The following is a 26196-nucleotide window of genomic DNA, read 5'->3' as shown; positions in this document are numbered from 1 at the left end:
GTGCAGTTACTCCCCATGTAGGATCTCTGTCCTTAATGTGTTGTACTATGAGAATTAATGGTAAAACTAGTCTTCAAACAGTACTTTATACTTTGTGTGTCTGTGTGGGTGCAATCTGTTGAAATCTTTACTTAGTATATATTAACTTGACCTTCTGTATATAAAGATAATTAAAAATGAATCTTAATGAAGGATAGGATGGGAGAGGGAGTAGGAGATGGGATGGTTTCCGGGTGGGAGGGTAGTTATGGGAGGAAAACCCGCTACAATCCAAAAATTGTACTTTCAAAGTTTATATTTATTAAATAAAAATTTTCTAAAAAAAAGGCCAGGAGACTGAATCCATATGAAACACTCCAGAAATAAGCCTCATTGCTATATAACTGTATAGTGTAGGAGGTCGCATATACATGCAGCAGCTCTGAGCAGAATGTGTAGGGTGTTGCTACCCGAGGATACAAAACCACAGTATGTCTTCATAAGAGCATTTTCAGCCGGTGCAAGGAATCAAACCGAGATTCTCTAATTCCAAATACACAGATCATAAACACAGGTATATGCCTTAGTTTCTAGGGTGACTCAACATATGATCGCCAAGGTCACTGTCAACTCAGGACAGGACCACTCCATCACACACTGACTCGAATGCAAGTACATGGACTGCATGAGTTTATCCATTTCTTGCATTCATCAGGTGACAGGCAAATCTTAGAGACAAGGTAACTGACACTACAAAGGAATAGCTTTTTTTCACCTATTATTTTCACATAATGTGTTGGTGGAAAATGAGTGATTTCAAGATATTTTATAATAATAGAGGACTGATTAAAAAATTACAGGATACCTATAAAATGCAGTTTAATGTGGTCAATTTTAAATCATGTTCTTCCAGAGTATTTAAATTTGTGGAGAGTTTACAGACATACATCACTTTAAAAAAACAGTTTACGAAATAATGTGTCATAATTTTAAAAGTAACATATACCTACACAAAGAGTGGAATAATGTATACCAGACAGCTGATAGTTGTTTTCTTTGGGAAGTGTTGTTGCTTGTTATGCTTCAACCTTTCAATTTCTTCCATATTGTCTGCAGTTACTAAACTCTGCTTCTAATCAGAGAAGCATTGTTGCTTTTTACATAAAATCAAGCAGTTTAAGAGCTTTGTAAAAGTAAAATAAGATTATTTTCTAGAAAAATTTTCTAAGAGAAAATATTTCCTACCTCATTTCCTTTACTTCCAGCACTGGACTTCATTTCCTTTGGTTGCTTTGAAAAAGAAAACAACAGGGTTTAGACAGAGAAGCGTCAGTTACTTTATCAAATTGGGCACACCTATTGCCATCATTCTGTTGGCTGCAGTTATTTCTAGAACAGCAACTCTGATAGCCTGTAACTCACTGAAGCCCGACATAGTTGTCTACATTCAGCAGAAAAGGGTTTCCTGCTTTTACCTCGTGGGATGGCACTGTAGAAACTTCCATTGAGGTAAGTGAGCAAGTTGGCATACCATTATGACTATTTTTCAGCCAACATTTTGGAAAAAGAAAATCACGCTGGGATCTTCTGGAAACTATTCAGCACTCCTCTGGGCCTGGAAAGCTAGCTTGTGGTCAATGATTTCCAATCTCTATGAAACCAAGTCTAACACAGAGGACTGGGGAAATAGACTTGGAAAGTATCCTTTGGCACAGTTAAGTCACTGAGTGGCATTATAGCAGAAGAAGACTTACTGCCACAAAAATGTTCATGATACAGATTACTGAGTGGAAAATAGAGAAAATAATAAATTATATATTGTGTACCATTTGATCACATTATAGGAACATATTTTTATCTATGCTTTTTTTTTTTTTTTTTTTGACAGGCAGAGTGGACAGTGAGAGAGAGAGACAGAGAGAAAGGTCTTCCTTTGCCGTTGGTTCACCCTCCAATGGCCGCTGCGGAAGGCGCGCTGCGGCCGGCGCACTGCGCCGATCCGATGGCAGGAGCCAGGAGCCAGGTGCTTTTCCTGGTCTCCCATGGGGTGCAAGGCCCAAGCACTTGGGCCATCCTCCACTGCACTCCCTGGCCACAGCAGAGGGCTGGCCTGGAAGAGGGGCAACCGGGACAGAATCCGGCGCCCCAACCGGGACTAGAACCCGGTGTGCCGGCGCCGCTAGGCGGAGGATTAGCCTAGTGAGCCGCGGCGCCGGCCTATCTATGCATTTTTTAAAGATTTATTTCTTTATTATTTATTTGAAAGAGATACACACAGAGAGATAGACAGAGACAGAGAGACAGAGAGAGAGACAGAGGTCTTCCATCAGTTGGTTCACTCCCCAAATGGCTGCAACGGCCGGAGCTGTGCCAATACGAAGCCAGGAGCCAGGAGCTTCCTCCCAGTCTCTCATGTGGGTGCAGGGGCCCAAGGACTTGGGCCATCTTCTACTGCTTTCCCAGGCCACAGCAGAGAGCTGGATCGGAAGTAGAGCAGTCGGGACTTGAACTGGTGCCCATATGGGATGCCGGTGCTTCAGGCCAGGGCTTTAACCCACTGCGCCACAGTGCCAGTCCCTATCTATGCATTTTTAAAAAACAAAAATAAGGCTGTTTATAGCATTATTTTAAGGTGGTAGGATTACTGGTGATTTTTAATTGTTAAAAATTTGCTTCTATTTTCTATATATCTGCATTAAAAAGCAATTAAAGTTATTATGCATAAAATAATAATAGTGAAGATGCTTTGCAATAGATGAGCAGTATAAAAACTAAGGTTTTATTATTTTATATATTATAAAAAACAAAGACCTTTCTGGTACGTTCCCTGTTCTTCCTTATCTATGTGATTTTGTTGGGAAGACACAGATACTGCTAAGTAAGAGCTCTTAATGTTTTACTTATTGTCAAACTTTTCCCATTATTGAAAAAGTTGGTTGAGGATGGGAAATGAGTTAGACCAGAGTGCTAGTTCCAAGGATGTCTATAATTCATGACTCTTCATTACACTGTATTTATCTAGCAGCCTCAAAAAGAGGAATTCAATTAAAAAATGTACTCTTCAGTACTGAGACTCACACAAAACCAAAAACTAGCATAAATTTATGTATGCAGATATCTTTTGGTTAACTGAAATTTTATCACAGTAGATCTTTTGAGGCTGATTCAGTGGTGCCCCAAGATTCAGGTGAAGTACTTGCTAAATAAATAAACCACAGGAGTAATATGTTTCTGGCAAGAAAAGCAGCAGGGTCTTTGAGAATCTAAGAACTATGCAAAGAAATAGAAAAAAAAAAAGGCAGGAAGAGAACTCTAGGTCAAAAGGAAGTGGTAAAACCAAGAGGCAACAGGAGGCTGGGTCAGAGCTTTCTAGACATGCCGAGGCCAAATGCTCAGCTGGCGATGCTGGAACAGCCTGCTTCCCCCAAGCCGACCTCTTAAAATGAAGGCATTGGCCTGGCTCTGGCTGTTGCTGCCATTTGGGGAATGAACCAGAGGATGGAGGATCTTTCTCTCTGTCTCTCCTTCTCTGTCTGTAACTCTGCCTCTCAAATAAATAAATAATCTTAAAAAAAAAAAAAGTGCTGTAAGTCAGACATGTTGCTATTGGCTGTCACTCTTTGGGGAGATTTTACAAATGAAACCAGGATTGCCTACCTGATTTGAGATGGATTAATTTTGCCATTATCATAAAAATATACTGACCAACTACTATGCCATAGGTACCATGTCATCACTATCATTGTTACGCCGTCAGACCTTCCGCGTCCTGGTTCAATATTATTTCTACCATTTTTACTTCTCAACGACAACATGTTTTATTGCTCAAGTGGTTCTTAAGCTTACATCTTAAGATGTAAGAAACCCCAAAGAATAAAATACACTGAATTATAAGGCTTATTTGTGAAGATGTATCTGACCTGGGTGGGGTGGGGAGAAGCCAGTGAAATTTTCCTGTCCAACTTACCAAATGTCGAAATTCTACAGACAGACTCCCATTGGAAGATTCTTCAATGGACATGGCTTTGACGTGAGTTCCACAGAGGACAAATCTTCGATTGCTGAAGAGGAAATTTTGGCTGCTTACATGATCTCAGGTAAAGGGTTGACAAGGACAGCAAAAAAATTCTATAGAGTAAATATGTCTTACCTTAGAGTTGAAATATTCCTGAAAAACCAAGAACACTCTTTAAAATCAGCTGTTTAATAGATCTAGTAAAAGCATTCTATATTTTAAAGGATAGCCTATAAAATTTTCAAGTCTTTATAGTAAATTTTCAAAGTCATGTCTTCATTGGGTTCTATTAAATGAACTTCAAAGCCAAAGATTTGAAGCACATTGGTATGTAACATTCCAGAAGTAAATTTAAACGTTTGAAATCATTCTGTAAAATAAGGACACTTCATTATAAAACCTCTTACATTTTCACATTTCAAAACAAAATTAGAAAACTTACTTGTCAATTGATGCTTTCACCTTTACCTGATAGTTTAGTTCTGGCAATTTTATTAGTAGTCTGTAAAAAGACATCAATAAAGAATAAAACATAAATATTAAAATATTAAAGTTTTAATATTTTATTTATTTATTTTGAAAGATTCATTTTATTTATTTGAAAGGCAGAGTTACAGAGAGAGAGGGAGAGACACACAGAGAGGCAGAGGTCTTCTATCCACAGAGTCATTTCCCTCAATGGCTGTAATGGCCAGGGCTGGGCCAGGCTAAAGCCAGGAGCCAGGAGCTTCTGGGTCTCCCACGTGAGTACAGGGGCCCAAGCAACTGGCCATCCCATGTTGATTTCCCAGGAGCATTAACAGGAAGCTGGATTGGAAGTGGAGCATCCAGGACTTGAATCGGAACCCATATGGGATGCTGGCATGGCAAGTGGCAACTTAACCTTCTATGCCACAACGCCAGCCCCACCAGAGCTCTTGGACGCTTAACCAGCTCCTTGTGGGCTTTACATGAGGGGACTGAATGCAGACACACCACAGCCCATTTCTCACACTTTCCCTCTTGCCCTGCCACCTTCTTCCAAATGGAACCAAGTTGAATGCATCCATGTTGGGAGTTTTGCATTGAGATTGGCTGACAAGAGAAGACTTGGGTTGACCATGTTGTGATATGTTGACAAACTCAAGGACACAACCATCTCGACCTGGTCATGTGGCATGCCTGTGTATGTGTGTAATGACATTCTGACTGTCAGACTTTTTAAAAAGTTTTTATTTAATGAATGCATTTTTTCATAGATACAACTTTAGGAATATAGTGGTTCTTTCCCCCATACCACCCCCGCCCAGCTCCCATCCCACCTCCCCCTCCCTCTCCCATCTCCTTCTTCATTATGGTTCATCTTTAGTATGACTTTATAAACAGAGGACCAACTTCATGCTAAGCACAGACTTCAACAATTTGCACTCATGCACACAGACAACATATAGAATACAGTTTGGGAAGAAAATTTGCAGTTGATTCTCATATTACAATTCATTAGGGACAGAGGTCCTACCTGGGAAGCAAGTGCACAGTGACTACCGTTGTTCCTTTAACAATCAACACTCCCATTGATGATGTCAGTGATCATCCTAGGCTCTTGCCATGGGCTGCCAAGGCTATGGAAGCCTTTTGTGACCATAGACTCCATCGGTATTTGGACATGGCCATAAGCAAAGTGGATGTTCTCTCCTCCCTTCAGAGAAGAGTATATCCTTCTTTGATGACCCTTTCTTTCCACTGAGGTCTCACAGATATCCTCTGTGTAGGTTATTTTTTTGTCAAAGTGTCTTGTCTTTCCATGCCTGAGATGCTCTTGCAGGCCTTTCAGCCCAACCAGGAAGCCTCAGGGGTTGATTCTGAGGTCAGAGTGTTATCCACAGTGAATGTCATTCTAGGAGTCTGCTGTGTGGACTGCTTTCCATGTTGGTCCTTCCTTCCTTGTTAATTCTATTATTTTTACTGGGCACTTGATGTTATTTATATGATCACTTTTAAGCCTAGACCAATCTATATGTTGACTTTAATGTTAAAAATGATCGGCCGGCGCCGTGGCTCACTGGGCTAATCCTCCGCCTTGCGGCGCCGGCACACCGCGTTCTAGTCCCAGTCGGGGCGCCGGATTCTGTCCCGGTTGCCCCTCTTCCAGGCCAGCTCTCTGCTGTGGCCAGGGAGTGCAGTGGAGGATGGCCCAAGTGCTTGGGCCCTGCACCCCATGGGAGATCAGGATAAGCACCTGACTCCTGCCATCGGATCAGCGCGGTGCGCAGGCCGCAGCGTGCCGGCCATGGCGGCCATTGGAGGGTGAACCAACGGCCAAGGAAGACCTTTCTCTCTGTCTCTCTCTCTCACTGTCCACTCTGCCTGTCAAAAAAAAAAAAAAAAAAAAAAAAGATCATTTTAACTAACTTGATCTTCTGTATATAAAGATAATTGAAAATGAATCTTTATGCAAATGGAATGGGAGAGGGAGCAGGAGATTGGAGTGTTATGGGTGGGAGGGAAGTTATTGGGGGGGGGATGCCATTGTAATCCATAAGCTATACTTTGGAAATTTATATTTATTAAATAAAAGTTTAAAAAATGATCATTTTAACAGTGAAGATGGCATTTATACCACTGATTTTTATGGGTCTGGGGCCCCATGACAAGTTCCTAGGCTGTACCCTGAGAGGTGAGTCTGTATGCAGAACTAGACTGTTTTACAGTTTTAGACTCCCTCCTCCATCTCTTATTCCCCCTCTTATTTTTAACTGGGATCTTTTTCCAATTCTCTTAAAATACATATGATTAACTCTGTTACATAGAGAGTTCAGCATATAGTATGAAGTAGAGAAAAGAAAGAAAGAAAACAGAGAAAAAAAACAAACCAAACCAAACAAAAAGGATATACACCGTAAAAAGTAACAATGATAAACTGTCCCTCACTGACTGTCAGATTTTAATGCTGTTCTTCTACAGGAGAAAAAATAATATAAAGAAAAACAAATAAAAATTTATTTAAAGCACATATAAAAAAGAAATAAAATCATCGGTCTAGACTGCCCAAACAAAACAGAGAGTAGAATGCAGCCAAGGTGTTTTTTTTTTTTTTTTTTTTTTTTTTTTTAATGCCCTGTGTAAAGCACTAGATTGGTTTCACGGTCTAGATACTTATGGTGACTCTAGCACAACATTACCACCTCTTGATGCATATTAGCCTGTGGTCTCAGCTTTCCAGAGGTGAGCTAGTGATCAGCAGTTTTAAAGCTCTAAGCCTTGGAGTTTCAGGCATGATGGACATCTTTCAGAGTAAGAGTTTAAACTCAATGTTTTAAGTGTCACTAGGGAAAACTGTAAGTTTTGATTGCTCATGCTATTGGAAAAAATCAAACACAAAGACAAAACAAAGCAACAAGAACACAAAAGTCACGCATCTTTAGATCAGGTACATGGTGAGGATATATTGAAAATTGCACCTTTGAGAGTTTTTGTGGAAAATCCAACACAAGGCAGTGTCACCCTATTTTCTGGAGATGATGTTCAAAGCCTTCCATAATCTGTCCCAGTCTGTGTTCTCCATTCTATTCCACACTATCACAAAACAGATCCAGGATGCCATTTCTGTTGTCTCACTCTTCCACAACACTCTTCTCCTTCCCCAGTCTCTCCAGGCTTTTCTCTAGTCAGCCTTTGCCACAATTAATTTTAAAAACTTCATTAATTTTACCATTGTGGTTGATACCATGACTCCATTCCCTCATGCGGGTAGTCCTCATGTCCTCTGCATATCCCATAATCTCTCATGCTCTTGACAAGTATGGCTCTTAATACTTTTTGTGGGCGTCTAATAAAGCTTAGTGCTAGGCACACAGCAGGTGCTCAAAAATGAGTAGCTGAATGTAAAGCACAATGAGAGACAGGAGCCTTGATTACCCAGCAGCTGTGGCCCTGCAAACCCGTGAGACCACAGAGTGTGTTCTGCCTACCTTAGTTTCACAGTGAACTGAATGAGGGTTTTCAGCACCATCGGCCTCTGAGGGTGGGTCGGCATACATGGCTGTCTCTCAACCACAAATGAGCTAGGAAATAAAGTGTCATTTGAAAGCACTGAAGATTCACAGATTGAAAACCACAGAGGAGCAGGATGCTGTCCTCTCAAAAAGTCCACATTTTCTACACTTTGAAGATTTTCAAACCTCCATTAAGGTCACATATTGCTAATGACTTCTCTTAAATAATTACTATAAGGTAGGTAAATGCCTAAAGATTGTCCCTAGGTAACAGCAGCAAATGATTCTGAATTGTTATACGTGAATCACATATCACATTAAACATAGAAATTTCATGCCAATTCTGGACTACATATTTGGATTTTTGGTGTAAATTACCATAACACAAAGTTCTCCTTCCTTCGTTTCTGATATGCCCTTAAGACGAACCCCTCAAATCTTTACTCAATTGTGAAAAATGGCTTATAGTTGGGTGACCTAGCATCACTCATGGAAAATGAGTCTGCTGGTAGAAGTGTTGATGAACGAATAATGAATGGCAGAAATGCTTCTGTAACTTCCTGAGGCTCTGTTCCGTCTTCCTGAGACTCACTGTCTGATACTTCCCTGCCACTATGGGCCTGGTGTAGTTAGAGGTCTGCAGAACTGATGTACCATGAGTGTTTAAATGGATATCATGTTACTTACTTCTTAAAAAGGTTGTAGATCAAGAAGGTGACTCTTTCTTGCAGGTGTGTCCTTTGTATCGGGACGGGATCACCTTCATACGTCATTTTGGTAGATTGCTCTTCTAATTTCTCCAATTGCCTTCTGAGTTGGAAAAGACTTTCCGCCAATAGTGTAAAGCTATTGAACAGCAAGTGAAATTTGGAGATTATTTTTTTCACTTAACAGTCAATTATTTTAACAACTGATCATGTTTAACAAATATTGTCCCTGAACACTTATGAGATTAATTGAATCAGTTCCATTTAGGATTAGTGATAGTTCTTTATTTTTATTTTTCTACTCTTTGTAATTCTGTCTTTCAGATAAAGAAATCTGAAAGTGGAGGGCTCCAACAACAGAGAAGGTAGAAAGTCCCGTCAGACTCGAGCGGTCCATCTGAGCTTACAGTGGCGCTTTCTACTTAGAGCATTCTGCACTTACAGTAGTCCGAAGAGCTGTCTAATCCTCCTGAGTTTTTGTCTGTGTGGTTTTTTGCTCCCCTTTTGGATTATCCTGCTGTTGCGATATCAGAGTACAATGTGATTAGAGAATCAATATGTTTTTTATTTTTTATTTTTATTTATTTTTTTAGTTTTTGACAGGCAGAGTGGACAGTGAGAGAGAGAGACAGAGAGAAACGTCTTCCTTTTGCCATTGGTTCACCCTCCAATGGCCACCACGGCCGGCGTGCTGCAGCCAGCGCACCGCACTAATCCGATGGCAGGAGCCAGGTACTTATCCTGGTCTCCCATGGGGTGCAGGGCCCAAGCACCTGGGCCATCCTCCACTGCCCTCCCTGGCCACAGCAGAGAGCTGGCCTGCAAGAGGGGCAACCGGGACAGAATCTGGTGCCCCAACTGGGACTAGAACCCGGTGTACTGGCGCCGCAAGGCGGAGGATTAGCCTAGTGAGCCGCGGCGCCGGCCGAGAATCAATATGTTTTAAAATGAGCTCAACTCCTTACTTTTCTTGAGAAATGGGCTGGGAGGGGTAGAGCTTTTATTGAGAGGTCCCCATTTCTACATATTTCCTTTGGATTGAGTTGTGCTCTTAGAAAGCATTTTTGGGGGCCAACGCTGTGGTGTAGTGAGTTAATGCCCCGGCCCGAAGCGCTGGCATCCCACATGTGCGCTGGTTTGAGTCCCTGCTGCTCCACTTCCGATCTAGCTCTTTGCTATGGCCTGGGATAGCAGTAGAAGATGGCCCAAGCCCTTGGGCCCCTGCACCCATGTGGGAGACCGGGAGGAAGCTCCTGGCTCCTGGCTTCGGATCAGCGCAGCTCCGGCCGTTGCAGCCAATCGAGGAGTGAACCATCGGATGAATGACCTCTCTCTTTCTGCCTCTCCTCTCTCTGTGTAACTCTCTGACTTTCAAATAAATAAATAAATCTTAAAAAAAAAGAAAGCGATTTTGTATTTTAACCAAACATTTTCCTTCTTTCTAGATATATCATCTAATTACTATTTCAATAAAGTCGTTTCATTTTGCATTCATGAGGTAGAAACTCCATCTTCTAATGCAAAAGATAGCATCCACATTTAATTGAAAGTGAGTGGACAGGGGAGGCTGTGTTGCATTACAGATTTTTTTAAATTTAGTTTTTAATTGACAAGTAAAAATTTTTTATATTTATGGTATATAATGTGATGCTTCAATACATCCATCAATTGTGGAATGGCTAAGTGAATCCAAATAACATGTATTACCTAATCTACTTATTTTGTGTGTGTGATGAGAATACTTAAAATCTGATTTCTTAGTAATTTTCAAGTATGATTAAGTTATTACTAACTACAGCTATCATCTTGCACAACAGATCTCTTGAACTCACTCCTGTCTTACTGAAATTGTATATCCCTTGACCAACATTCTTAAAAAAAAATTGTTGTGTTGAAGATATAAACTTATGTTTAACTCTGAACCCTTGAGACATGCTTTTTTAAAGTTAAGATATCTATTTAAAAGCTTTCGGAAGCTAGTGATTCTTTACTGTGTCCCTAATGAAAGTATTTGACTAATTTCAAAACTGCTCTTGAGTCTTAAAATTGGTATATTGTAATGAAACGTAAGCAATTCTTATGCATTCCATAGATGCTTCCTTCCTCCCACCCTAGAAAAATACAAATTAAGAACACTTATACCCCTATGTCTGTTTTCCACTGCAGAGTTTCTGGCCGCTATTAGCCATCGGTGAGCTGAGTAACTGACATTCCGGTCTAAGGCTGCCTTCTCTAGCGGAGTGACACTTCGCTTCTGTACTTCCTGTGGTTTTCACCAGAAACTCGGCAGTTCATCTTACCAGTTTTGAAGCTGGTCGAGCCCATTGTGGAGCGGCCCTCCGATGCAGGCGATCTGCTGCCTCCGCTTCCAGTCCTGCAGCTCCTCGATGAGCATGCTGTTCATCAGCAAGTCTGTTTCATTCACGATTTGCGTCATCTTACTGAGGGCTTCCTAAAAACACAGGCGACCACTTGAAGAGACTCGCAGAAGAACCAGGCAGACTCTCTCAGACCTCAACTTACAATAACTGGACCACGGAGACAGAAGCGTGGTTAAAATTTGACCATCTTACCACATACTAGCTTCTGCTTGCCCCAGCGATGCCTTTTCAAACAAATTATTTATTACAATTAAATAATGTCATGAAGAAAGAAGAATGATCACAAATAGTCCCACAACACAGAGATGCCAAAAAGGATGTGGAAAAATAGAATTAAAAGATAAATTTAATATGTTTTAAAATCCAAGCGTAGCATTTTCATAATATAAATTTCTCATGAACTTTTTGAAGATACCTCATGTGTTTTAATATAAATAAACTCTTGTGCAACATTGAATCTTGTAATCATAAAATCCTATGTTTGCTTCTTAAAGGATGTATATAAATGTATCATTTATAAATGATTGTATATTAATTTCAAAATGTACTGACTAAAAACTGATTTTTTGGGTTCAGTGCTATGGCGCAGCGGGTTAACACCCTGGCCTGAAGCGCCGGCATCCCATATGGGCGCTGGTTCTAGTCCTGGCTGCTCCTCTTCTGATCCAGCTCTCTGCTATGGCCTGGGATAGCAGTAGAAGATGGTCCAAGTCGTTGGGCCCCTGCACCTGCGTGGGAGACCTGGAAGAAGCTCCTGGCTCCTGGCTTTGGATCGGTGTGGCCATCTGGGGAGTGAACCAGCAGATGGAAGACCTCTCTCTCTGTCTCTACCTCTCTCTGTAACTTTCTTTTTCAAATAAATAAAATAAATCTTTAAAAAAAACCCAGTTTTTTCCTGTTACTTTCTTTTTAGGACTTTGTCTGGATTTTGGATGGCATGGTATAACTTCTTAGGGTCCAGGAGTTAGAAGGTATGGATTTCTGACCTAGCTTTGCCACAAGCTCTATGAATTTGGACAAAACATCTGCCCTTGCTGGAACCCAGTCTTTTTACCTATACAAACAGGTGAATGGACTGGATTCTTTCCAAGGTTTCTTCTCTCCCTCAGACTTTAACTGGAAAGTATAATCTGATGGCACGTATAAAGCGCAGAGCATAGATTTTACATTTTTGTCTTGGATTAACTAGTTGCATGCTTAAAATCGGATAAATAACTGCACAGCTTCATAATTAGGGTGAAAATAAATTTCACATTTCTTGTGCTCACACAAATTCCTACATAAAAAATGGAGCTGAACTTTTAGGAATGAGCTTATTGATTTATCAATGACTGGACAAATTTCAGTTGCATTTATTTTCAAGGAGAGGTAGAAAATTGAAGTAGAAATGTTTCCCTTCTTTGAAAATGTTCCATTGAGTGAGAAAAATGTTCTTCCTCTCCTTTGGAGGAGTTGAGATTAAATATGTTCAGATGCTAATGAACTACTCTGAAGTCTAGGAAATTGCTTAACGCTGTGTCATTTCTCAGAGTAGAAACAGGACCACATATTTTCCCAATTTTAGTAGTCATTAAGTAAGATTTTAATTTTTATTATTTTTTTCTTACATTACAGTATTTGTCTTCCTTGTGTTAAACCCTGAGCCAACCACTTTCCCCAAGGCCCCTGGGAAGGTATAGGAAAAGGAGTGTGCAAGGGCAGACGCGGCACCGGAGGAACTGTGGGCGCAAAGAGGACGAGGAAGGCCAGGGGAAGGCAAAGAGCCCATGGCCTCCAGGAGCGCGAGCCCAGAAACGCGTCGGAGAGCTGCTGCTGCAGAGAAGGAGTCCCGGCAGAACCAATGATGACACTCCTAAACACGGTCCCAAGAGCCAGCTCTCCACCCACGGCGGCCCCAGCCACAGTGAAGCTGGCTGCTGGGCCAGTGTTCCTTGGAATGTTGCTCGTTTGGCAGCTGTAGCTCAGAAGTGAGGTCAGGGGACTGAGGACTGCCACGGAGCTCAAGCAGAATTCAAAATATGTGTGTGTCGTGGGCGCCATAGCAACACATTAAATACGGCAACTAAAACAGTCATGTCTGAAACAGCGACAAATAAAAATTGTGTAAAATATTCATTTTGAGGTTCATCAGCAAGATACAGAGGTCCTACTCTGGAGAGGTCGCACTCTGTAAACTTAGGAAGAGAAGCCAAGAGTGTGGGATTGTTCTTAGAAACACTGCTATTTAAAGAGAGGGAGGAGATGTACAGTTTGGGACATGCTCAATCGGACTTGCCCCAAATGGTGGAGTTAGAAATGTGCCAGGGGATTCCAATTCAACCCCAGCAAGGTTGCATGTACCAATGCCATCTCACTAGTCCAAGTGATCAATTTCAGTTCACACTTGATCACACTGATAGGTCTAAGAGTCCAAGGGATCACACAAACAAGACTAGTGTCTGCTAATACTAACTGATAGAATAAAAAAGGGAGAGAACGATCCAACACAGGAAGTGGGATACACAGCAGACTTGTAGAATGGCAGATGTCCTAAACAGCACTCTGGCCTCAGAATCAGTCCTTAAGGCATTTGGATCTGGCTGAAGAGCCCATGAGAATATTTTAGGCATGGAAAGCCAAGACACTCTGGCAAAAAAAAAAAAAAAAAAAAAAAAAACACCTAAATGAAAGATCTCTGCAAGTGAGATCCCAGTAGAAAGAACGGGGCCATCAAAGAAGGAGGTACCTTTCTCTGAAGGGAGGAGAGAACTTCCACTTTGACTATGACCTTGTCTAAATAAGATCGAAGTCAGCGATCTCAAAAGGCTTCCATAGCCTTGGTAACTCATGACAAGAGCCTAGGGAGATTACTGACGCCATAAACAAGAGTGTCAAATTGTTAAGTCAACAACAGGAGTCACTGTGCACTTGCTCCTCATGTGGGATCTCCATCCTTAATGTGTTGTCCAATGTGAAGTAATGCTATAACTAGTACTGAAACAGTATTTTACACTTTATGTTCTATGTGGGTGCAAACTGATGAAATCTTTACTTAATATTTACTAAATCGATCTTCTGTATAATTGAAAATGAATCTTGATGTGAATGGAATGGGAGAGGGAGCGGGAGATGGGAGGGGTGCGAGTGGGAGGGAAGTTATGGGGGGGAAGCCATTATAATCCATAAACTGTACTTTGGAAATTTATATTTATTAAATAAAAGTAAAAAAAAAGAAACACTGCTATTTATTCATTCAGTGTACATGGAATTAATAAAAATCTGAGAGCTTGATTTAGGAAAAGGAGAAAAATAGGCAAAATTGATAAAATCTGAGAGCTTGATCCTTTTTGGTAGAACTGCATTTAAGAAAAAGCAGAAAAATAGGCAAAAGATCAAATTAAAATTCTTTACTAACCTTTCTCTTGAAGTCAAGGCTGTTAAGCATTTCTTGCAGTGTCAAAACTTCCTGATTCATCAGGGCACTGTTCTTGTCACCCTGATCTGCAAAGGAAAGATCAGACTTAGAGCTCACTCCATCCAAGTTCTCTATTCCCGAGAGTCAAGTCAGCCTCAGCCATCCTAAACCAGCCCTAGGCAGGAGGAGGGTCCGAGGCACTAAGGAACTAAATAGAGCCCTAGACTTAGACCTCCACATTAAGTTCCTGTCTGTTCATTTGGCCAGGAAGAATTCCATACATCCTTCACCCTGCTTCCGCTATTTCCTTAAATCAGCATGCCATAATTACAAAAATCCAGTAAGTTAAGACCAGCTTAATCTTATCCAATAATCTAGACCTAATTTGAATTGTGCCAATTGTCCCACTAATCACAACATGCTTTAAGTTATCAATCCATTATTATAAATCCTGGGTCTTGTAAAAAACAAACAAACAAACACAAAACCCTGCAGTGTTTAACCACAGAGAGATAAATAAGTTGCAATGTCCTTAAATTGATATTTATACAATTATACTTGTAAAGATTTGAATATGGAAAAATGTTTAAAATAGAACTTTGAAATGCAGCATACAAAACTATACACAAGGGCTGGCGCCGTGGCTCACTTGGTTAATCCTCCGCCTGCAGTGCCGGCATCCCATATGGGTGCCGGGTTCTAGTCCCAGTTGCTCCTCTTCCAGTCCAGCTCTCTGCTATAGCCTGGGAAAGCAGTAGAAGATGGCCCAAGTCCTTGGGCCCCTGCACCCACATGGGAGACTGGGAGGAAGCTCCTGGCTCCTGGCTTCAGATTGGCATAGCTCCAGCTGTAGTGGCCATTTGGGGGGTGAACCAACAGAAGGAATACCTTTCTCTCTGTCTCTTACTGTCTAAATCTATCTGTCAAACAATTTAAAAAAAAACTATATACAAGATGATCTCATTTTTTGAAAATAACTAAACAGCTATGTATGAATGTGAACATGTGGAGAAATGGCCAGAAGGAAACGCTTTTCCACAGTGTTTTTTTGTAGATAGTGAAGTTACATGTCATTAATTTGAGGCCTGTTTTCCAAATTTTCTTCTATCAAGCATATTTCTATTTTATAATTTTCAGAAAATTATATATTTTTTAAAAACTCAGGGATGCTTTTAGTAACTCCTTGATCATATTAGGCAATTACTACTACTTCTGTTAGTTGTGACAGTGATATTCTGAGTCTACAAGAAAATGTTCCTTTTCAAAATTTTTTATTTGAAAAGCAGAAAGAGACAGACACAGAAAAAGCCAGACAGTGATCTTCCACCCATGGATTCACTCTGGAAATACCTACCACAGGCAGGGTAGGGCCAGGTAGAAGCCAGGAGCCAGAAACTCAATTTGAGTTGCCCATGTGGGTGGCAAGAACCCAAATACGCATCCCAGGGTACGCCTTAGCAGAAAGCTGGATCAGAAACAGGTGGGACTCAAATCTAGGCCCCCTGATATGAGATGTGGGTGCCCCAAAAGGCATAACTACCACACCAAACACCTGCTCCTTTATTTTTTGAGATGTATGTTAAAGTAGGGGTAGTTTCTCATGCAATTTGTAATCCACTTTGAATCGGTTGGTTCAAAAAATGTATACATATATATTTACGTGGGGAGAGAAGAGAAAAAGCAAAAAAAAAAAAAAAAAAAAAAAAAACTCCTTACCTACAACTTCTCTCCAATTAAAAAAAAATGCTCACTAAGAGTAGTAGATAAATGTACTTCTCAACTTTGTCAGTAAAGAAGAAATCCTAGCCATGCTGTCTTTATGTCCCCATGTAGCTTTATAGACAAAAAACTTACCCATTGTCTGAATCGTTTTGTATCTGTAGTCAAATTCATCTTGCAGATCTTCTAAGTATTTGGTGTCTTGTTCTGTCATCTTTGAACAAAGAAAACACAGTCACTCTGCTGCTACAGTGAAGCTTGCCAAGGAAACAGCACCATAAGTATTTTAGAATACCGCCATTGGGTGCACTCAGACACTAACGAATCTCTGTTTCTGAATAACTAATTTGTACGAAAGTGGAATGATGCTGGAAGAACTAGGCTGAACTTGCTGTTCCACTTTTTTTTTCTTCTATATTTTGTTTCTTTCTGCTTGTTTGGAGATCTCTTAGCATCTTCTCCCTCATTTCTTCAGTAGTTACCAACAATGCTACCCTGGTTTTGCGTTTACTGGAGAAGAAGGGTACTTTGCACTTTTAGAACTCTTGGATAATTCTATATTAATATACTAATTATCACTGATTGATTCTCTATTCAAATAAGCTGCAGTTTATGACAATTCAGCCTACATGTTTTTTTTTTTTCTTTCTACTTACTAAAATATGCTGATGCTCCCTCTGCGTCTTCTGTTTATTTCTGTCTGTTTACTTGTCTCCAAGCCTAGGTATGTGTCCCTGGCCAGAACCAAGAGTTAAGATATCTGAGCTAAAGGTTTTTCACATATTATCTCACTTGGACACCACAACACCCAAAAAGCAGGTCATTCTCAATACAGATGAAGAAGCTTAGATGTGAGGATGGGAAGTAACGTGCCCGAAGTATCACACCTTCTCCGTGAGGACTTCGGTGGGCGAGCCTGGCCCCCTCACCCTTAACCAAGATAGATCTACTGCTTCCTAGACTTGCCACCACTTCCCTTTCTTCTTAGGAAGTCAAATTTTCTACTGCTCGCTAACTCCAAGAAGTCTTCTCTTAGGAAACATAAATCTACTCCCAACAGCCCTTTCTCCTCAATCTCCATCAGCTAAAATATTGCTTATTAAAAATATCAACTTTTGGGTAAGAGGCTCTAAATCAGTCCCAACTTGGTGACTTACTAGTGTATGAACCTGAGCACATATCTTTGCATTTCAGCTTCTCCATCAATAGGATGTGATGGGACAGAAGGTGGGGAGGGAGGAAAGAGAGTGACAGTATCTACCTCACAGAGCTCTTCCAAGATCACATGAGTCAAAATTGCCTAAAGGATGCCTGGTGCCAGCACATGTCTCTTAAACACTAGCTATGATTACTGTGCTCCTCTCAGTTTGTTATCTCATTCTCTGAAATGATTTCTCAATATTTATGGACCTTAGAAAAGAAACAAAGTACTAACTACAAAGTGTAGTGTCTTCCCATCCATAATAATTGTGAAAATTTTGAGCAAATGGGGTCCTAAACCTTATATATATATTATCATTTCAGCAATATGCAAATTGTAAATTATTTACATTTTTCACACAAGAAAATTGAGTCTCAAAGTCATACAGTAATAGACACTCAGAATAGAATTCAAATGTAGTCTAGTTTAGCTTCAGAGTGTTTATTCTCTCTTTTCACTATACCCCAATACCACCTGCATTTAACTTTAATGATAATTTCTGAAGACAGAGACCTATGAAAGGCCAAGGGTTATTAAAATTCATGACTGAGAAGATATGACAGTTTTAAAGCAGAGATATAATAGGGTTCCATCTTTTGATCTCGAAATTAGAAACTAGAAAAAGAAAAGTGTATAAAAGCAACGTCTTAACTCAAAGTCAGTGGTAGGGTAAGCAATTGAAAACATTTCACATATTGTTGTCAGTAACTGCAAAATGTGGAAACACTCAGAAATAACTGTCAAAAGCTCTCTTGACAGTCTGAGAGAATGCCACATTCCAAAATGTTCCACAGAGGGATTGAGGCTATGGCATAAGAGGGGGAAAGAAGTTGATCAAAAAGCACTGCTTTCCTAGGCGTGGCTACGCTTGCTGGAGTCAGGGCCTGGCATAGGGATCTGGCACGCGGGAATTACTGAGGAAGGGCTCTCAGGAGGAAGGATACCAAGAGAGGGGTAAGAAAGAGGAAGTAGCTAAGCAAGCACGTGGTCTTTGCTGGGGTCTAACTATGATTTGATGCCCTAAGAAACTCAGGAGCATGGTATGCATCAGAGTTAAGCCCCACTTGAAAAAGCCTTTTCTTCCGTCCTAGGTCACTCTGCTGTTTCCTGGAGACAGCCGGGACTTCCTGCAGAGGCATGCTCCAGAGAAGTCACTAGCAGCAGCTGGGGATGTGCAGGCCTGCTGAAGGGATCTGGTTGGCGCGCCAAAAGGTTTGTGTCTGCTGCACCACACTTCTTAGGAATTAAAAGGGAAGTTGAGTGGGGTGCAGAAACCCATCTGTGTAACTGATTAACGTGCTTAAATATTCTTACTGTAATAAAATAATGTCTTCCACCATTATACACTTATAGTCAGTACAGCCCTTGTTTTTAACATTACAATGAGCCAAAGTGTTTTCTTTAGGTTCATCTGAGAGCCCGATTCTTTCTTTCCTATATAAACATAGTGGGTGAAAGATGTTTATCTTATTAACAAATAGCGGACTGCTAAATCAGAAGCTGAAGGTAAACACTTAGAAATATTATTATTTAGACCATTGGTCCACTATTAGCTTTCACAGTTTATTTAATTCTATGGAATTGCTATTATTTTATATAAAGAACAAAGAAATGAATATTATGTATGCTTTGGGAAGGAAAATTATCATTCGACCTTATAACATGATGGAAAGCTAGTTTTGTTTAAGAAATCTTCTCTAGATCCATAAAATCAATAAATCTCTAGCCAGGCTGATTAGGAACAGCAACAAAAAATTAACCTAAGTCAAATGAGAAGTGTGACATCACTACAGATTCTATGGATATTCAAAAGACAGTAAAGGAATGTAATGAACAACTTTATAATAATAAAGGCACACTCAAGAAGAAAAAGTCTTATGTCAAAGAAGTTCAAATTGGAGTACAAAACTGCCAAAGAAAGCTTCTCTATACAGAATAGTGTGTGACAGATTATTAGCAAACTTCCCTGTGATTTCTGCAAACATTACTTTTGGGCCCACAGGAGAAAAGCTAACCTTACGGGGAGAGCAGCTGGCTGGTTATCTGGTATGTTCAGAGCATCACTCACCTGCACACTGTTTTTAATGGCAGCCACTTTGTGCTCCACATTTCGCTGTCTTTCTGAAACTGAAGAACTTTGTAAAGATTTCTCCAGAGGTCCCTGTTTAAAAAAAAAAAAAAGGGCTTGAAGTTTCACTGATGTTGATAAAGTAGGCTTATGATGAACACAATCTACATAGTGCACACTTCAAACTGAAGTTTGAGTCGATGTGATACAACATACTTCACAATCATTACAAATAATGCAATAATAAATAAGGTCAGAGTCTGTGAACTCAAGAGGCATCCATAGCCTTGGCAGCTCATGACAAGAACCTCGAGTGATTACTGACATCATAAATAAGAGTGTCAATTGTTAAATCAACAACAGGACTCACTGTGTACTTACTCCCCATGTAGGATCTCTGTCCTTAATGTGTTGTACTATGTGAATTAATGCTATAACTAGTATTCAAACAGTACTTTATTCTTTGTGTGTCTGTGTGGGTGCAATCCGTTGAAATCTTTACTTCTTTACTTACTATATACTAAGTTGATCTTCTGTATAATAAAGATAATTAAAAATGAATCTTTATGAAGAATGGGATGGGAGAGAGAGTAGATGGGATGGTTTGTGGGTGGGAGGATGGTTATGGGAGGAAAAAGCGCTATAATCCAAAAGTTGTACTTTCACAATTTATATTTATTAAATAAAAGTTTTCAAAAAAAGAATTCATTATCAAAAAAATAAATAAAAATAATGCTATAGAAAACTATTTAATGGTGCAAATAGTGTTAAGGATCAGAGAAAGTTATATAAATACCACATATGAAGAAGCCTCAGAAAGTTCATAGACAGATTACATTATCTTGTAATTCCATTTTCTGTGAAGCTTTTGAGGCTCCTTCATACGTATAAGATTTTTATTGCTTTTACATGCATATAGATGTGTATATATATATTTGTCAAGTCGACCTTGACTGCAAGGGACTGAAAGTGTGGTGGTTACACCAAAGTTGGCAAAAGAAACTGAGTCAGAAGAAAATAATTACTGTTTCAGAAAAATTTGAGCTCAAAGTAATAACAAAATCATGAATTCAGAAAATATTACCTGGACCGGCATGTTGGCTGCAGCCAATATTCTCCTTTCTTCCCTTAGACAATTTGAAATAACTACAGCTACATGCATTGGATTGCCATGAAATTTTCCCTGGGAAAAAAAGTAAGTAAAAACAACACAAAAGTTTAACTATATGCATCATAAAGAAACATCAGTGCTTGGAAATCAACAATAACCCTCCTCAAAACATGAAAATTATTTGAGATTTGTGCTAATAATCTATTCTATTATAAAGCTACAGAAACTCATGCTGTGAACACAGACCTCCCAAAGAATTCATATTGTTCTTTTTATCTTCAAAAGTCACTTTTAACAGCTAAAAATTGCTTTTGGGCAGCTTTTTAGGCAATAACTTGAACATACACTCAAAGGGGGCAATTTACTTTAGACTTATGTCAGGTTTTCGATAAAAGAGTTGCTCCTCCATAAATTATCATGGACCAGGGTGGTTCCAGCTTTTTTTTTTTAGTTTTGTACTTCATGATTTTAAAGTTTTTCTTTGGCCCATATTTGGTATTGTTAATATTGATTACATTAGTACACTCAGGTGAAACTATACTTCACATTCCAGCAACAGCGTTTCATGACATCAAAGCATATACATATTTTTGTACCAAGGCGAATGGTGCAGATAGAGTAAAGTGATGGCCTGCGGGCCTAATCCAGCCAACAGGTATACTGTGTAAATTAATATACTGGAATCCCTTAGGAGGGTCATGTAACACCCACTCTCAGTGCCAAGCACGCATTCATCTTATCTGCAAGACCTCTGTAAGTGTCTGAGTTTTCTAACCTTAACTTACAGGATTAATTTGAACATCACCATTGATTTAACTCTATTAGTAGACTTTTCCAAAGGCAGGATTTACAGAAAGCAGCAGAGCAGACAAATGGAGTTATTTAGTCTCCCTCTACTCTCCTCACTGAAGGAGAGTAGTAGAAAAAAATGATAATCCACAAAATGAAAATCAACAATTAATCAAAAGTAGATTCACAGACTGGTAACTGAAAAATGAGCTTATTGCTGGTAAACACTTTTATGGCTTTGTCTACTGCCACAATTTTATTAGATGAAGCAACTTTAGTTAACACTTCCATTTGTAAAACTTAGAAGAAGCACCAACTATGCGGATTTGACTCTCTTTCAGATTCCAAAGTCTTCTAAAACCCCTTCCTCCCATTAAATTGGAAATCTCAAAAAAGAAAAAAATAATGAATTGACCAAAACTCAGAAGGTAAAGACATAAAAATGATCATATTTAATAAGTAGATACCAAATTTCTGATTTCTGCACATGGACAGTTTCAGATTCTCTCTCATTAGAATTCCTGTTAATTTTCCCAACTAGTGATTTTTTTTTCAGATAATTTACATTCACTTCTGCAAGAAAAATTTTGTTTTCTCATTTTGCCTTGCATTTATTAAAACTATTCCATTGTTAAAGAGATTCTTCTAGGGTGGATTTGGAAGCTCTATTATTAATGTAAACTTGACAACTCTCCCCATTTAAGAGCTGGATTCCTTCTAAGACTCCAATAATTACCGATATTTGCTTTTATTTTTCTGATTATTATGGGATATTTCCTTGATCATTCAGATATTATCTTTCAATATTTCTCAATTCTGTAGAACACTTTTTCATTTCCCTTTCTTGAACTTCTTTTCAGATTCACTTTCTCCCCTATTTTGTGAGGTTACAAGATTCATTTTTTTCTCTCTCTCTCTCTTTTTTTTTTTTTTAACAGGCAGAGTGGACAGAGAGAGAGAGAGAGAGAAAGATCTTCCTTTTTCTGATGGTTCCCCCCCAATGGCCGCCACGGCCAGCGCACTGTGCTGATCTGAAGCAGGAGCCAGGTGCTTTTCCTTGTCTCCCATGCGGGTGCAGGGCCCAAGCACTTGGGCCATCCTCCACTGCACTCCCGGGCCACAGCAGAGAGCTGGACTGGAAGAGGAGCAACCAGGACAGAATCTGTTGCCCGGACCGGACTAGAACCTGGTGTGCTAGCGCCACAGGCGGGGGATTAGCCTATTGAGCCGCAGCGCTGGCTCATTTTTTCTCATTTTTAAGAGTCAAGAATCAACACTGTTTTCATTCAGGATATCTTTGCATTTTTTTTGTGTTTCTCCTAACTTAGTACCTCAGTAAATATTTGAAACGAAAACATCTTATGGAAAACTGATCACTATAGATTCAATACCAGGTTAGCACTTTTATTTTCCTAAGTATCAAAGACATATCAGTAGATACCAAGTATAGAATCCCCAAAATGATGATGACAAAACAACCTAGTAAGTGCATTTTGGTGGAAGGAAGAGAGAGAAAGCCAAGGAGAGAGAAACTGCCCATTTCCTATGGTGTATCAGTCTCTCCTGTTCATGTGTGCTGCAATATCTTCTACTCTTTCCTGTCCTTTCACTGTCTCCTAGTGTCCATAAATAATTTTATAATTTTAATGAAGTCAGACTTCCGAATCTTTTCCTTTCTGCTTAGTGCTCTCCATCACTTAGTTAACAAATCTAAGCTGCAGTCATGGAGATTTCTTCCTATTTGTCTTTTAAAAATATTTAAAAATTTTTTTCATTTTGTTTGAAAGACAGGGAGAGAGATTTAGCTATAGATAGAGATGATAGATTAGAGATGGAGATACACACATAAACAAGACTAGTGTCTGCTAATACTAACTGATAGAATAAAAAAGGGAGAGAACGATCCAACATGGGAAGCGGGATACACAGCAGACTCATAGAATGGCAGATGTCCTAAACAGCACTCTGGCCTCAGAATCAGCCCTTAAGGCATTTGGATCTGGCTGAAGAGCCCATGAGAGTGTTTTAGGCATGGAAAGCCAAGACATTCTGAAAAAAAAAAAAAAAAAAAAAAAAAAAAACCCTAAATGAAAGATCTCTGTGAGTGAGATCCCAGTAGAAAGAATGGGGTCATCAAAGAAGGAGGTACCTTTCTCTGAAGGGAGGAGAGAACTTCCACTTTGACTATGACCTTGTCTGAATAAGATCGAAGTCGGCGAACTCAAAAGGCTTCCATAGCCTTGGCAACTCATGACAAAAGCCTAGGGAGATTACTGAGGCCATAAACAAGAGTGTCAATTTAACAACTACAACAACAGGAGTCACTGTGCACTTACTCCTCATGTAGGATCTCTGTCCTTAATGTGTTGTTCAATGTGAATTAATGCTATAACTAGTACTGAAACAGTATTTTGCACTTTATGTTCTGTGTGGGTGCAAACTGATGAAATCTTTGCTTAATATATACTAAACTGATCTTCTGTATATAAAGAGAATTGAAAATGAATCTTGATGTGAATGGAATGGGAGAGGGAGCAGGAGTTGGGAGGGTTGTGGGCAGGAGGGAAGTTATGGGGGGGAAAAGCCATTGTAATCCATAAACTGTTTTTGGAAATTTATATTTGTTAAATAAAAGTTAAAAAAAGAGAGAGATGGAGATAGAGACAGATCTTCCATCCACTGGTTCACTCCCCAAATGCCTGCGACAGCTAGGCCTAGACCAGGCCAAAGCCAGGAACTAAGCACTCTGAGTCTCTCAAGTAGGTAGCAGGGACCCAAGCGCTTGAGCCATCACCTACTGCCTCCTCGGAGCTCACTCAAAGGAAGCTGGAATGGACAGCAGAGCCAGGACGAAGCTTGATACGGGAAACAGGCATCACAAGCAGTATCTTAACTGCTGCATAAAACGCCTGCCCCATACTGTCTTTTTAAGTGTCTGCAGTTTTGTAGTTAATGATAATTTACTTTCAGCTCTTGGGATGAGAGGTTCCTTTCACTTTTTTCCTTATGGATACACAGTCGCAATAATATTTGAGCACCCCATTGTTCCACCGCCGCTCTGCTGGGCCAGCTCTGTCACAGACCGAAGGTCCCTGCGTGAATGGGCTTGTTCTGCACTCCATTCCTTCTTAGGGTTCTCTCTCTCCTTCCTCAACAGATTCTCTTCATTCCCAGAGCTTTATAATAATCGTGATGTGAAGTAGAAGAGGTTTCCTTTGCATTTCCCGTATAAAGTATATAATCAACTTGTCAGATCACACACAAACTCATGTTGAGAATTTGAATGGCATTAAATCTTTAGATAAATTTACAGAGGCCTAGCATCTTTATCATCATACTCTAACCTATTTATTTGGGTTTTCTTTAATGTTTTTCTAAACAAATATCCACACAAAGATCTCAAACACCTTGTGTTAGGTTTATTTCTATATAGTTGGTATTATTTTTGATACTGGCATGATTTTTTCCTATTTTTTGTTGATATATGGAATATAATTGACTTTTGTATATTGATTTTTCTTTTTTTGACAGACAGTGAGAGAGAGAGACAGAGAGAAAGGTCTTCCTTTTGCCGTTGGTTCACCCTCCAATGGCCGCCACGGCCAGCGCGCTTATCCTGGTCTCCCATGGGGTGCAGGACCCAAGCACTTGGGCCATCCTCCACTGCACTCCCGGGCCACAGCAGAGAGCTGGCCTGGAAGAGGGGCAACTGGGACAGAATCCGGCACCCCGACCAGGACTAGAACCCGGTGTGCCGGCGCCGCACGGCGGAGGATTAGCCTAGTGAGCCATGGCGCCGGCCGTATATTGATTTTTTTAAGATTTATTTATTTATTTGAAATTCAGAGTCACATAAAGAGAGGAAGAGACAGAGACAGAGAGAGAGAGAGAGAGACAGAGAGAGAGAAAGAGAGAGATCTCCCATCAGCTACTTCATACCCCAAATGGCCACAATGGCCAGAACTGGGCCAGGCCAAAGCCAGGAGCCAGGAACTTCATCCAGTTCTCTGACATGGGTGCAGGGTCCCAAGCACTCGGGCCATCTTCCGCTGCTTTCCCAGGCACATTATTAGCAGGGAGCTAGACTGGAAGTGGAGCAGCTGGGTCTCAAACTGGCACTGATATGGGATGCTGGCATCGCAGGAGGCTTTTCCTGCTATGCCACAATGCTGGCTCCTGTATATTGATTTTGAGTCCTGCAACCTTGCTAAACTCTTATTGAATCTAATAATATCTTTGTAATATCTCTTAGTAATTCTGAAATTTTATCTGTAGATTTCTTCTGGAAATATTGATAGAATTTCTCTCCTTTTCAATCATCTAATTTCCATCAGGATTTCACTATGAAGAATTATATACATATATTGGTTAATTTTTAACATAAGGACTTTCTAGTTATCTTTTAAAAGTTGATTTCTTGCATAAGTTAATTTTGATCAGAAAACATGCTTTGAAAGACTTCGACTACTTTAAATTTATTGAGAGCTGCGTTGTGGCCCACATTATGGATATTTTGTAAATGCTTCACATGAGTTTGTAAAGAATGTGGATTCAGCAGTTGTTGGTGGCAAATGTTTTATACAGTTTCATTAAACGAAGGTTGTTAAGTGTTTTGTTCAACTTTCTATATCCTTGCTGGTTTTTCTTGCCTTATCATTTTTATCAGCAATTGAAAGAGGTATGTTAAAATCCACTTGGTGAATTTTTCACCTGAGGTTTTGTCATACATATTCGGACTAGTTGTATAGGTGTCATATTACTAACGAGTAAAATCTTTCATTACTATGAACTGATCTTTTTTTTTTTAACTTTTATTTAATGAATATAAATTTCCAAAGTACAGCTTATGGATTACAAT

The 26196-nt window shown here is 39.8% G+C and overlaps 1 protein-coding gene across 1 annotated transcript in view; it reads right to left on the bottom strand.

Annotated features, from left to right (window-relative positions):
* Window positions 1-26196, bottom strand: part of STAT4 (signal transducer and activator of transcription 4) — a 118260-nt gene that overhangs the window by 24465 nt on the left and 67599 nt on the right. Inside the window, exons 4-14 of the mRNA XM_008258847.5 lie at window positions 20523-20621; window positions 19439-19531; window positions 16305-16383; window positions 14451-14536; window positions 10976-11127; window positions 8656-8814; window positions 7945-8037; window positions 4437-4496; window positions 4130-4147; window positions 3947-4040; window positions 1225-1269 (exon numbers count right to left, since the gene is read on the bottom strand). Coding sequence (XP_008257069.1) covers window positions 1225-1269; window positions 3947-4040; window positions 4130-4147; window positions 4437-4496; window positions 7945-8037; window positions 8656-8814; window positions 10976-11127; window positions 14451-14536; window positions 16305-16383; window positions 19439-19531; window positions 20523-20621 — 978 coding nt within the window. The remainder of the gene's footprint in view (window positions 1-1224; window positions 1270-3946; window positions 4041-4129; window positions 4148-4436; window positions 4497-7944; window positions 8038-8655; window positions 8815-10975; window positions 11128-14450; window positions 14537-16304; window positions 16384-19438; window positions 19532-20522; window positions 20622-26196) is intronic.

The sequence above is a fragment of the Oryctolagus cuniculus genome, chromosome 3, assembly GCF_051225735.1.
Source record: "Oryctolagus cuniculus isolate XC-2025 breed Fujian yellow rabbit chromosome 3, ASM5122573v1, whole genome shotgun sequence".
In the NCBI taxonomy this organism is placed as follows: domain Eukaryota; kingdom Metazoa; phylum Chordata; class Mammalia; order Lagomorpha; family Leporidae; genus Oryctolagus; species Oryctolagus cuniculus.
Note: the sequence above shows the minus strand (reverse complement) of the source record. Positions and strands in the feature narration are given on the sequence as shown.